The following is a 14,188-nucleotide window of genomic DNA, read 5'->3' on the forward strand; positions in this document are numbered from 1 at the left end:
CCTCCCATCGCCTGTTGAGCTCCTCACTGGGGAAGGGATGGTCCACTTGGGCTTGAGTCTATGTTCTTTTGCTAAATCTAAACCCCCTCTGTGTGTGATTAAAGCTGTTGAATGCCTCTGACATTACTGACATCTAACACTAAGAACACTCGTGGGTCTGCCATTGGCTATTGGCATCACTTTACAGTAATGTTAGGAGAAAATCAAACTCTTCTGGAAGTGAAAATGTAGGAAGTATTTTGTCTTTCTAAGGTCACAGAGTTAAAACTATATATATATGTATAAAGGAAAAACAAATAAAAGGAAAAAAGAAAGTAAAACAAAAAACAATAAAAAATAGACAAAAGAAAAAACTACATATTAAGCATTTCTTCCTGAAATAAAAAGATATTGTGGTTCAAGAGAGCATCTCGCATGAACATCTTTTCTTTCCCCCAGAGGATGATGAGGCAGAGGAGAAAGCACATCACACCCCATTACATACATCACACCCCATTACGTTGGCCAAGATTTGCTTTACTTTTTTTTTCAACATCGGTGGAGCCAAAATTTGATCCTAGTTGTTGAAAATTAGAAAATTAAAAATAATAATTTGGAATCTGATGGATTGGAAGAGAAAGAAAAAGTTTAAAGGACCCCCCGAATGCCTGATCTCAGAATCGAGCTGCATCACAGAGTATTTCATTCTGCAAGGAACACAATCCATAGCAGGTGCAAGCTCCCTGAATTAGATGGGTATAAAGCAGTGTAGGAAGTGTGGAGAGGCTTACTGAGATGAAAAAAACAATCAGCGGTGCGTCAGCAAGGCCAAAGGGGTCTGAAACAGTGACGGAGGCAGGGAGGAAGCTGAGGAAATACCCAGTGGAGTGGCAGGTAACACATCTAAAAACAAAATAAGTTTGAACATAAGTTTGAAATGCTGTGACTGAGGAACAAAAATGTGCCCTGAGCAACCAGGGAGAGGAGCTGGGCTTTTGCAGGCCCAGGCCCTGGGAGCACGTGGTCAGGACCTCTTAGTGAAGGGAGAGGGGAGAGGTGGAGTGAGCTCTGGAACAAGAGGGTGGGCTGAGGAGCGCGATGACTGACAGCTTAGAAAATGACTTGCTGCTATTACAGGATTATTTTCTCCATTAGTGGGAAACAGTCGCATTTCTTCATTCCCTGAGGGATATGAGGTGTTACATAAGCAGAATTACGTGTTTTTAAAATTTTTGTTTATCTTACCTCTTCCCAGGGGTAACTAGAACTCCCCTCTCAGAGTGCAAAAGGATGTCGCTCACCTTGGCTGTATTCGTTAGGGACAATGACATAGCATCATTGCGCGTAACATAGATAGGACGAGAATTTTTTTCTCTGAGTTGTGCCAGCCCCCGGGCTGAATGGCCTGAAATAAATAATTTACCTTGCTTCTTTATCAGACTCCTTTTCTGTAGACCGGGAGAGTGCATTTTATACATGTCCCATACTTCCTGCCTGTACCTCGGGCAGGGAACCTGGAGAAAAGGTCAGTTCACCATTCTCCAGCGCTAAACCCCAATGTCAGGGACTCAGGTGCTGGGAGGATCTCGCCTTTCTCCCTGCTTTGGAAAACAGCTACCTTCTGTGGCAGCAGGGAGGGAAAAAGGAGCCAGACAAGGGGACCAAGGAGACAGGGTTCCCCCAAGCAAGCAGGGTCATGGGTGCCACAGGAGAGACCTCAAGACTGCACAGGGGTCCCTGAGAACGACGTCTTGGAAATGGCCACTGGGTAGGTGAATAAGAGGCCAGTGGTGAGCCGGGAGTGATCACAGCGGGGAGGGAAGTGCAGTTGGGGTGGGCAGTCGGAGAAATGTGACTGTAAAAAGAAAGATGAGTGACATTGAGAGGGCAACGTGGTCAAGATAAGGCCTTTCCCCGCCCCCTAGCTTGGAGAATCCTATGTATGTTTGAGGGCAGAAGCAAGAAACCTGTGCAAAGAGCGTTAGGGGGTTCGAGGGAGGACCAGTTACCCTGGTGTTGGGAGAGGGAAACTGCAGCCCCCAAGGGGAGCACACCTAGCAGGGCCTCAGTAAAAGTTTGTTGACTGACTGATGGCTACAGGCGAACCATGCTCACTTAGAACTGGCTAGCAGACCACTGAAGTGTGGAGTGGCCTTGGGTTAAGTGTGTAGGTTTGGGTTTTGTTCGATTCACAGCAAGTTACTGAGCGACTGTAAACCTCATTTTCTTCATCTGGATAATGGGGGGCTGATAATATCTATCTTTGTGGTGAGAATTAAATGTTAATAACATGCAAAGCACTTAGAGCAGTGCCTTGCACACAGGCATACCCTGAAGTTCCTTTTTTGAAATAGGACTGGATTTCAACTTCTTTTCCTTATTTTCTTTCTCATTCTCTCTGCATCCCACTCCCTGCTTCAAAAAACAAAACAAAAACAAACTTGAGAATTAGTAAAAATTTCTAGTTAATGAATTTATATACCTTATAAAATGTTTTGGAGATTGTAGAGTTACAGACTATTTTTATTAATACATTAAATACAGTAATGTTTTATAATTCTAAATGCTGACTATATATAGCATAAAGTTTAAACAATCTTTCTGGTTAATTTAAGTTTGTCTTTACAGTAAGAAGACACTAAATTTGCAGCTGCATGCCTCATGATTTTAATTCTGAAGAAAATTTTTTTATTGAAGCCACCAGCACGCTGGCTCTGTGGTTTCTAAGAAGAGGTTAAAGGAGAAAAATTAGGGTAGCTGCCCTCCCTCTCTCTTTAAGAAGGAATGGAATGAGCCCGTGGGCGGGCCACCAGATCAGAAGGGTTTGGGGGTGCTGACTCTGATTCAGGCTAATTTCCGTATACCTCTTGTGGGCTTACAGGAAGGAGTGGAGGAAATGCACAGACCTCACTCATCCCTCGGCTTCAGGAGGAAAAATGGAAGCTTCCGAGGGGAAATGTTCCATGTCGAAGTCAGCTCCAGGTATAGCTGTGGGTTTTGGCTTCTCTTATTACTGCTGGGTCCAGATCTTCTCATTCCCGAATTGGGACATGTGGTTGACAACAGGTGGGGCAATTCAAGTAGGGACCAGCTAAAAGAAAATCAAGAACTCACTTCGGAAGGTCCAGGAATTCCTGGATTCCTTCTGTTATTCACTTATCACATGCTATTCTTTTTAACCAAAGGGCAAGTTAGTTGACACTAACCAGGTACTTTGGATTAATACCCTCCTGGTTTCTCGTTGGAGAAACACCAGCTGTAGAGAAACTCCAAGAATAAAAGTGTTAAAACCCAGCTATGACAGAAGAGCTACGGCCAAATTATCCTCTTCTGTGTGTGTGTGTGGAACTGACGGTAGGAAATACAGAATGGTTAAGGCTCTCTCCATGAGGTGACCATGGGGCTCTCTACTCTGTTTATGTGGAATACATGGGTGATCCACTAATATCAGCATTTTGATCTGTATAGTACTAGAACCAAAGGCCAGGAGCAGAGCAGCACAGCTAAGAGTATGGGTGCTCCTTTAGTATTGGGCCAAATTTTGTTTCTCTTACTTGTGACATCGGCTTAATTGCTCTAGTGGGGTTAGTGAGTGTTTGCTTTACAGAGCTGTTTTGAGACTTTTATAAGTCACACGTAAAAGCCTGAGCTTGGCACATATCGCGTGCTCAATACGTGCTTCTATATTAAAGCCCTTTAAAGTTTAAAATGGTATCATGTCAGGGAAGCGGACTTGGCCCAGTGGTTAGGGTGTCTGTCTACCACATGGGAGGTCCGCGGTTCACACCCCAGGCCTCCTTAACCCATGTGGAGCTGGCCCATGCGCAGTACTGATGCACGCAAGGAGTACCGTGTCTCGCAGGGGTGTCTCCACGTAGGGGAGCCCCACACACAAGGAGTGCGCCTCGTAAGGAGAGCCGCCCAGGGCGAAAGAAAGTGCAGCCTGCCCAGGAATGGCGCCGCACACAGAGAGCTGACACAAGATGACACAACAAAAAGAAAGACTCCCGAGCTGCTGACAACAACAGAAGTGGACAAAGAAGAGGACACAGCAAATAGACACAGAGAACAGACAACTGGGGCGGGGAGGGGCAGGGGGGGGAAGGAGAGAAATAAATAAAATAAATATTTTTAAAAAATGATATCATTTCAGACCCCTTTAAAGGGGCAAGTGGGGGTGGGGGTGGGGGTGGGGACTGAGGGTTTCAGTTGCAAAGGACTCAAATCTCAAAAAGAATGGAGATGGAAAAAACTGCGTTTAGCAACAACTCAGAGCCAGGGAGAGCAGCGTCAGGGGCTGGAGCGAGAGGACACATTTGGGGGAGTCGGGGAGTGCAGGATGAGACCTCTTTTCTTCTAGGCACGCTCACAGGGGCTGCTAAGTGGCCTTCCACGTACTCAGCCGGTCCTCTAGATGCCCTACACGCACGCTGAACAAGAATGTAAAGAATATCGGTTTGAGCCAAAGTATTAAGCTGCCCTTGTCAACACCACTTGGGCCACCCAGGCCCGGTTCGCACAGCAGCATATGCACGAGCCCGCCATCCTTCTTGCTGCTTTAACGTTGCTTGCTTTAACTCGCTCAAAATGCACAATGGCCCTGGGAAGTAGGTGCCGCCCACAGCCCCATTTTCCGCAGAGGCGCGCGCCCAAGGTCGAGCAACTGGCAAGGGTCGGAGTCAGCCTCGAACCCGCGCGCCGCGGCCCCGGGAATGCGCGCCGGGGGGCCGGGCGGGCTTTCGGCATCAGGCCCGAGGGGCGGAGGGCGCCGCCTGAACGGGCCACGCTCTGGGACGCCGGAGCGCCGCGGTGGTCGGGGGAGAACCCTTGGCCAGGCCGCGCCCCCACGCGGAGCCGCTCGGTCCCCTGGAGGGTCCTGGAGCCGGGGAGCCACCGGCGAGGGGCGCCCACGAGCACTCTCGCCCGGGATGAGGCGAAAGGCATGGAAAGTTCCAACCGGCTCAAGAGCCCTTGGTAGCTGGGAGTGGGGGCAGGGGAGGAGTCGCGAGGGGACCCGCGGCCTTCGAGGGCCAATCCAGGGGGTGCCCGCTGGGGGCAGTGCGCGGCAAGGCCTCCTCAGGAAGGGGGCGGGCCGGCCGCGGCCATTGCCCGCGCAGGGGGCGTGGCACGCCGAGGGGGCGTGGCGCCCGTCTGCGCAGCTGCCAGAACCTTTAAGCTGGGCTCGCGCGGCCCGAGCGCGCTTTCGCCGCCCCGCAGCCTTCCGGCCTAGCAGCTCGCCCGGCCCTCCCGCGTCCGCCCTGTCCTTGCGTCCCTGGCGCTGTTGCGCCGTGTGTCCGGGCATGCCCCGCTACGAGCTGGCTTTGATCCTGAAAGCCATGCAGCGGGTAAGTGACCTTCCCTCAGAGCCCTCCTTCCCGCGCCGGTGTCCTCCGCAGCCTCTAGGCCGCGCGCCGCCGCCCCCTTCCCGCGTGCCCGGGCCGCGGGACCCCGGGCCTGGTCGCGGGGGCGGGCGGGCGTCCGCGCCGAGGGGCGCGCGGGCGGCGGGGGTGTGCCTGCGCGCGGGCGCGCGGGCGCGGGAGGGGAGCCTCGCACGCGGCCGGCCGGGGGGCGGGGCGGCCCGGGCCGCGGGAGTGCCTGGAAGGTTCGCGGCGCGCGCGGCTCTGGACGACACGCGCTCCCGCCCGGCCGGCCCCGCTCCCGCCCCGGGTGAAGCTGCCTTGTCGCCGGCACCGCCGCCTCCCGCCTCGGCTCTAGCGCCCGCCGGCCGCCCCGGAACCGTCCGCGCTCAATAAAGCGTTCCTCCAAAGCCTGTCTCTGCAGTCGTCTGTGCCACGGTCGCTAATAACCGTTCTGACGTTTAAAAAAAATCTTTGACTTCTCTTTTTCTGACTTCAGTGAAAAATCCTGCTCCGGGTGCCCCAAACGGTTTCATTCATCCACGTTGTGGCCTTTCAGGCGCCTTCGGAAGAAGCGTTTCGCTACCCGCCCCAACCCCTCCCCGCCCCTGCTTTTGCTTGATCTTGAGGTAGGGGATTTCAGGTCCCGAGGGATGATAAGCGAACCTGGTGATGGTGTGGCCAAGGACAGGGCCCCGCGGCCCCGAGGGCAGCTCTTCGACCTCCGTTCTGGGTCTGGCACTCCTCAAGCCGTCGCCGAAATCCCCATTCTTCTTTGAATTCGGTAACGTGGAGTGTGGTCTATGTTTTTGTATTTTTTTTCCCCCAGGAATAATAAAAATCACTATTGTGTCTGAACTTTGGAAGCATAGCTTCCCACGGCGCTGCGGATGTGGGCACTTTTTTTTTTTTTGGTTTGAATCGGGCTTTGGGTCAATTTTGAAGAGTAACTGTTGCCAAGTTTGGTTCATCGTAAGCCTGGGATCATGATCCGGGATCCATTGAAAAAATAAACGATCAGGAAGCGTTAGGAAATTGAGGGAAGGGTCTGTTACTGCCTTGTCCACTGCAACCTGGAAAAGGGCACCAGCGCCTCAGCTCATATCCAGAGCGTCTGGCCAGCTCTATCCTGCTCCCCAAGCTTTCTCTCCCTGAATTTTAAGAAGTTAAGATAGTATTGTTTAGCCTTTTTGTTATCCCCACCCCCACCCCCTTTTTTCTTTAGTGGAATAAACTGCTTAAATGGGATAGGAACAAAGAAAGGAAAAGTACATTATTGAAAAGGGAACATTTTTAATTAAGGGGAAATTGTTTAAGCCCTCCCTTTAACCTGTGCTTTTCAGATGTTCTAGAACTTGGGAAAAGTGGTTATTGGAATTTTTTTCTTTTGTTTTATCTTGGGTGATCATAGATAGTCACCGTGTAGGCATCATATTTACTCATTACACAGAATTTTTGAGGTGAAAACTCCACACCCATCTCGTTTTTGGCAAAGCTGCCAAGTCCACTCTTAACGTGGCTGCAAGTATATTGGTTAAATGTACTTCCATTACCATGTTATTTGTATTTTTATTGTGCCCCGTGACAACCAGGATTCACAGTTTTTAGGAGTGGAGCATATATATTTTTTTATTCTACTTCACTGCTCCAGGTAGTGCAGTTTGATTAAAATAATAATTCTACACCTTCCTTGGTAACCTGGCAAGAGGGTAAGGGAAAAAAACCCTTAGAAAGCACATCATCAAGGTGAACTCCTCCCCCTGGGAGGGGGAGGCCCTCATAGCAATAGATAGAACGTTGTTAAACAACGGGGAGGTTATGTTGAGATCCTTGGCCTAAATGGAGAGTAACTTCATTTAGTTACTCTGAAGAGATTGTGAATGTGTAACAAGCACAAACACTTCTTAGTTTTTGACAACTCATTTTCATTTTAGGAAAATTGGATTCTAAAAGAGGATCAATAACTGGGGGGAAAAGAATGGAAAAGTTAACACTAGGTTTATTTAATATAAAATACCAGTGTGAGTTTGTATACCTTTAGCAGGCCCAGGGGAAGCCTTAGTCTAGTCTGCTGCAGCTAGTGATTCTCCTGCACAAGGGCTGTCCTAACTCCTCAGTTATGAGTTGCATATTTTTCGTATTTTTTGATTCTGAAATGTATTCCATCTTAAAGTGAACCCCTTTAAAGTGGTGAACTATTTTCTCCCTATCTCAAATGATTTGTGTTTTGGAATTGAGGAAATGTCAGAGAGCCACGTTAAAGAGACAGCTTTTCCTGGAGAGATGAAAGTTGCAGTTTCTTGGATTCTCTGAACTGTTTTCCTCTTTCTTCTCAGTGGTACTCTATATATTCAGCCTGAGCAGCATTCCTAGTCTCTTTGGAGACAACCCCTTGCCCCCATTATTTTATTTCCTTTGACTCCTACCTCCCTCCCTTAACATACAGCATACAGAGCTCTTAAATTTAAAATATGGATACTGAGTTGAGGCTCCCATAGCATCTCTTGTGGAGACCCACTGCGTTGTAGCAAGATCACTTCCGGGAGTCCCCTCTGAGTCAGATTTCAGGGCATAGGACATAAGAGTCTTCAGTTTATACACTTGAGTGTTAATCAGTTACTTAAAAGTTCCAGTGCTTTTTTCTCAGTTTGAAAATTGGGAGTTTCTTAACCTGCTGATTTCATTTATGAATGCAGACAACTCCCAATAAAAAATGTATGTGCAGGAACCATTTAGCTTGCATTTTATTTTAATCTAGGTATATAGAAGTCTTCTATTTTCTCCCTACTTTTAATTTAGCATGAAGGGTAGGTAAAAGTATGGTTAAATTATGAAATAAGTTGTGAAACTTAACCTTTAAAGGTGATGATTAAAGCCATTTGAACTGGTACTTGCTATTCTAGTCTGAGACCATGTTTATAGAAGAGTCTCCAGAATATGAATGATGAAAGTCCTGTTATACATTGGCCTGATCAGGTAGCATCAGAAGAGTTCTCTTCACTTTTGGAAAACTATCCAAAGGCTGTAAGGTGGAAGGACATAGCTGTAGAGGAAAGGCTACTGGCTGCAGATTTCTAGGCAGTCTTCATCACATTATGAGGAAGACCTTTTCTAACAACTGAAAAAGCTACTACCTGTGAGAGAGTGAGTTTTTTCCATCTCCATCCTGCTCCCCACACCCCCTCACTACCAACACTCAGTGGAAACTTTAAAGAAGCTAGAAGAGGGATCATGCATTTGGTTAGTAAGGTCTGCCACTGATTTCTGTGGTCCTTTGTCACTCTGAGAATCTGGAAAATGGCTGACACCCTTTGATTTCATTTTGAAATTAGATTTTAAAGAAAGCATAAGTATTGAATATTGGTAGTTTAATTTCAGTTAGGTAAGAGACTGAATTGCCAATGCATGAGTGGTTAAGCCACTTGTTATATGGGAAAGCCTTGGAAATCCTGCATTACACCTATATTCTTTGGATTTAGTGTAGGAATAGTTTAATTATCTTGTCTTAATCCATTTGCCCAGATGATGATCAGGGTTGGCATATATAGAATTGTGAAAACCCTGGGAGAAAATTTTTTACCTAAAATCTCAGGAATTTTTACATGAAGAATTAAAGATTAATGGTTTAGATAATGTTTAGCTTAATTGTTAATGTATATGTATACAGTAAAATATCATAAATATATATCTTGAATATATTTTTCATTGATAAGGAAATAGATACCCTACTTTGCAAATCTAAAGTTCTTCAAGATTCAAATGTTGCTATTTTTTGGATGCCTCCCATTTTATTTTTAATTCTATTGAAAAGCAGAGTATATTTTATATTTTAAGATAACTTTTTGAGATAGTTCTTTGTAGGTATATCTCACCTTAATTTATGACTTGGGTTTTATAAAAGTAGTCACAATCCAGCTCCTATGAAGCAAAGAGCAGGTTTTCTGATGGTGTGATGAAGACTCTTCTCTAATTCTCTTCAGTCACCCTTTTTGATTAGAAAACCTGGCACAAGTTTTGTATTTGTTGTGGAGTTGTATCCATGTTAGGATTTTCTGAAAGTAATACCTAGAAAATGTTTGCATAGTAGCCATCTTTTGGAGAACTAGGATGCTCATGAGCAGCTCATGTATGGGACTGGCAACCCTAGGCCCTTGTAGCTTGGTTATCTTAGCAACCTTTAAGAACTAGGAAATAGTGACGTTTCTGCTCTCATGTGCTAGGTGACCGTAAGTTCTACCTGTTAGAAGGCCAAGTCAGTCTTTTTTCCTTTTCATGGGCCCTCCCTGTACAGCTTACCTTGTATCTTTAATAATATCACTTTTTGTGTTTTGTGTGCTTTTAGTCAGACAATTTAAAAATAGGTATCTAGTAACAAAAGACTAAGCCTTTTGGGCAATGTTATACTTTATTTGGTATTAAAGTTTTCTTGGGTTACAGCTTATTGCCGCAGCAAGTGATTGAAGAAGGAGTCCTGTTCCTGCCCCTGAGCTACAGCTAAAGCACAAGGAGTGGCTTGGGGGTCAGGAGTCCTTCCTCACAAGACATGGTTTGTATGTATGAAGACTCCTCATCACAAGTTGACATTCTTCACTCACCCCCCCACTGGTAATTCATGACTCACAAATTCAGTACTGATGTTTATAGGTTTTTAAAATCTAGGTTATGCCTGGTATTTATAAGCAGACTGCTATGGAATAAATTTTTAGGCTGTAAAATCACTTTAAAGAAAACTATGAGTTTGACAGTCGTCAGTGAAGGGCAGATCCTAAAGTGCTGTTTTCATTGAGTGCATTTATGTGTTTGTGGTACAAGTATAACTCATCAAAAACCCCCCCCTGGAATTTAAAAATGTGCTTTAACATCAAGGTAGAAGGAAAGATGGAGAGGGCATGACAAAACAATGTGGTGTGATTACTCACTTTGTATAAAACACTGTTGGAGTTTACTTATCATACTTCCCTTAGTACACTTAGTTACTGGCTTTGTATTAGAGTCCATTTCTAATATTCTTAGGATTTTACCTATTCAAGATAAGGACTACCTCTTATTAGTAGAAGGCAATATTTTTAACCAACAGGAATCATATCAACACATGTAATTTTCTCTTATTTAAGAGAGTCAAATTGAAGGATTTAGTTAAATGAATGTCTGGTAAGTTAACAAATAATCTAAAGGGAAAACTGTCCTCAGAAGTTTCGAAAAGGACAGATACATCCAGGCTTCTTGTCATTATTGCTATAAGCTAGAGCCAGGGTTGGCAAACTCTGTTGTAGGCCAAATCAGATCTGACACCTGTTTTTTATGGCCTTTGAGCCAAGAAGGGATTTTACATTGTTAAATAATTGGGTAGAAAAAAGTCAAAAGCAGGATGATATTTTATGACATGTAAAAATTGTATGAAATTCAAATTTGAGAGTTCATGATTAAAGTTATACTGGAACATAGCCATGCTCATTTGTTGATATTACTATCTGGTCTTTTATAGAAGAAATTTGCCAACTTAAGATTTAGAGTGTGCAGACATCATTTCCTAGGTTCACCATTTCTTTTCTTTTGGTGCTGTTTTCTGACATTTCTCCTTTTGTCTTTTCTGCTCTTACTCTTTATACTATACCTTTGACCTTAGAATGGATGATCTGCCATTTTTTTGTAGCAAGCCGACAACTTTGGCGTCTTCTATTCTCTTTTCTAATGGTTCTGGCCTCTGGCTGTCCTTTTGGTTCAAAACTTTTGGGGTAGGTAAATCTCTACTTCTGTGACCTGCGGCACAACAAACCCACTTGCAGTCCTGCAATCTCAGTTCCTTAGAATTTCTTCTGTGCCCTAACCGAACTTCTAATTCTTGCTTGGACTCTGTTACAGTTAATCAGCTATCCCTCCAGTGAACTGCTGAGGGGATAGTTTGTGCTCATACATAGGCTTCCAGGAGTGCACCAGTAAATGATCTCCTTTGCTATAAGGAATTGAATGGAGATGCATTTTTAACAAGGCAGGCTTAGGTAATGTAGTGATCCCTTTCTGATGGCTTCAGTGCCTTCCTATAATTGTTGGTTGCGTCAACACTTGCCCAATTACAGCACACCTCTCAGACATTCAGAAGGAAGGCTACCATCCCTCGCCACTTTTGATCTGACTCCAGTCTGTTATTCCGGCCTCATTTCTCAGTTTCTTCCATTCTCCATCCATATGCTGAGTAAATAGAGATGCTGTGGATGCCTATGAACAGCATTTCCTCATATTTTCCTCATATTAGTGTCTCTGTCTCTGCTTTTCTGCTTGGATTGTCTTCCCTTTCCACCTAACCACAGCACCCCTGTGAAAGTTCATTTTAACTCATTCAGTACATTAATATTTGAGAACTTGTCCTGTTAAGGAATACATACTTACCTTCCTCTGAACTTGCATGAGGTTTTTCTGTCTCTCCTGTGGAATACTTGCTACTTTTGTCTAGTTGATTGGTGAATGTGTCTTTTCTTCTTTGCTAGATTACAATTCTTAAGGGTCAAATCTCTTTCATTTCTGCACCCTGCTGTGTGTACATATGATTGAGCTCACTTAATTGTCTTGTGGGACTCACACTCTCATCTCTCCAAAAGCAGTTTTTTGGTATATAGCATGTTGACCACTTGTGGTAGGCTGCTTTCTAGTCAATGTGCTTTCCCCACATTGGGTGAGTTATATGCTTACCAAAAGTTGTGCTAGTTTCCAAGACTTTTATTTATGGCAGGTAATCTTCTTATAATTAAATATATAAACTGATGAAATGACTGCAGACTTTCCCCTGTGATAACCAAGTTGGATGCTTTGGGAAAACTTGATAAAGGTGAGTCACTGAAATAATGCTGTGGAAATAGGTGTAGCTGAAGTAACGGTAAAGGTTTGGGGGGAAGAGTACCAGTAGTCTGGAATGATGCTGTGTGTAGACTGATTTACATGGGTCTCTTAAAGCTTACCACTTTATTGAATCAAACTGGAAAAACTGGAACTGGGAATTATAGATGATACATTTGTAGATGTGGTTCAGATCGAACAGAAGGAACTTCTGTCAGCAAGGAACGTGCAGTCATCGATCCCATTCTCCAAGTGCTCTGACCCCATATTAAGATTGGCAAATGAATATACATTTATGTGTTAAAATTAAGATGCTTAAGGTAGGTATGTATGATTTTTTGATTTCCCATTTTAGCTTTAATCCCCCCCTCCCTTTTTTTTTTACCTACTATTGGATAGGATTGTTTTTGTGTTCAAAGGCTTCTGTTTCAGTAAGCACTGTCATTTTTGGTTTCTAAATGAATAGAAAAATTAAGTTCCTGAATGAAGCTACTGGTTGCACTATGGCGGGATAAACAAAGCTGGCATTGGGAAACCAGAAAGAGTTTTAGAGGCAGACTGACCTGGTTTTGGTTCCTGACACCTACTGCCTGAGGATCTTGGACAAGTTACTTAACCTCTTTGGAGTCTCAGTCCCTCATCTGTATAATACCTACGTTGGAGGGTCTTTGAAGATAAAGTGGTGACATCGCCTTGCAGGTAGTAGGTGTTCAATGTGTCAATAGCTTTGTGATCTCAGGCAAGTTAATGAACTTCATTGCCTAAGCTTTCCATTATTTCCACTTTATTGATTGAATAAAAGGATGAACTGATTATATGTAAGTTTAAATTGTCAGAATCTGAAACTGAGTCAAATCTGGAATATAGCATTTGCTCAGAAAATATTTTAATTAGTCCTACTACATAATAGTTTGCATGCTAATTAAACAAGGCTGAGCTTTTGCATCTGTGAGATGTAGATTGTATGAGGGGATTCCATGAACTCTACCAACCTAGAAGATTGACTTCTTTGCCAGACAGTTGTATGCCATTTGTTTAGCAGTTTGTTCAACAGATCATAGGTTGCCTTGTGTGCTCTGGGACTCCTCATCAAGAAATAAAGTTTGCACTTGGGCTTTGTGTTCTTATCCTCTACCGTTCATCCATGTATGACTGAAACTTAGTAAAACTTCTGTGATTAGGTGAGAAGACTGGTAAAAGTGAAGAATGTATGGGAAAATCTAAAGAACAGAATTACTGTAGATAGGCTTAGTGTTAAGGAGATTTGAGGCAGTAAATGTTGGGTGGCCCCTTTTCGGTAGAATAGTCCCATCAGTTTCTTCTGCTACAAGGTATTTTTACTTAGTATTTTATTTTTCATTTTTGGTGCAGCAAGGCATTACAAAACTGTACTAGGTGATTTTAAGGCATTTGTTCCATTCCTATAGGCAAAGACTTTTATAAAGATGCAAATAAAACATTATTTTACATTATAGCGTATGTTGGAATGTATCTTTTTCATTAACACACTTAACTGATTTCTTAGTGTTGTAAGCCAGGAGTACCTGGAATCAAACAAGTTCAAAATAAGGTATTTCACAAGAAAATAAGTGTTTTTTTTTTTTTTTTTTGCATATATGCTTTGCTGTCGTTCTTATAAACCCAACTTTATTTCAGTCTTAATTTGTTGTGACTTTCTTGTACCTGAGTATTATTGTTTTTTACTCCAAAGTACTCTAAAGCTGAATAATGGGAATTTGGAGGGAATTGGACACCATATGAAACAGACTTGGGGGGAGAGAGTGTGCTCGCATGCGCGTAGCAGATGAATGAAGAAATAAGAATGTGACCAAGAAGAATAATGCTGGTAACTTTTAAAAGAATTTTCTTCCTGTGTTTGGGAGATGACATTGTGAAGTATAAGTGTATTCATAAAAGCTATATAACCAAGTTGCCTTAAGAATAGGTTGTGTGTTGAATTTTTTTAGCTGGCATCTAAAAGTAGGTAAGTATGAATGCTTGTCCTCAGCCTTAGAGTGCTT

The 14,188-nt window shown here is 44.0% G+C and overlaps 1 protein-coding gene across 4 annotated transcripts in view; it reads left to right on the plus strand.

The window, feature by feature from the left end:
• The first annotated feature begins 5,129 nt into the window (after positions 1-5,129).
• Positions 5,130-14,188, plus strand: part of SLC5A3 (solute carrier family 5 member 3) — a 69,708-nt gene continuing 60,649 nt past the window's right edge. For 3 of the 4 annotated variants that reach the window (XR_011648710.1, XR_011648709.1, XM_071214947.1), the window contains exon 1: positions 5,130-5,324. Coding sequence is in view for 1 of the 4 variants with exons in the window: in XM_058296199.1 (XP_058152182.1) it covers positions 5,280-5,324 (45 nt within the window). In the remaining 3 variants the exon portion in view is untranslated. The remainder of the gene's footprint in view (positions 5,325-14,188) is intronic. The other variant, XM_058296199.1, reaches the window with a different exon arrangement.

The sequence above is a fragment of the Dasypus novemcinctus genome, chromosome 4 (assembly GCF_030445035.2).
Source record: "Dasypus novemcinctus isolate mDasNov1 chromosome 4, mDasNov1.1.hap2, whole genome shotgun sequence".
NCBI lineage: Eukaryota > Metazoa > Chordata > Mammalia > Cingulata > Dasypodidae > Dasypus > Dasypus novemcinctus.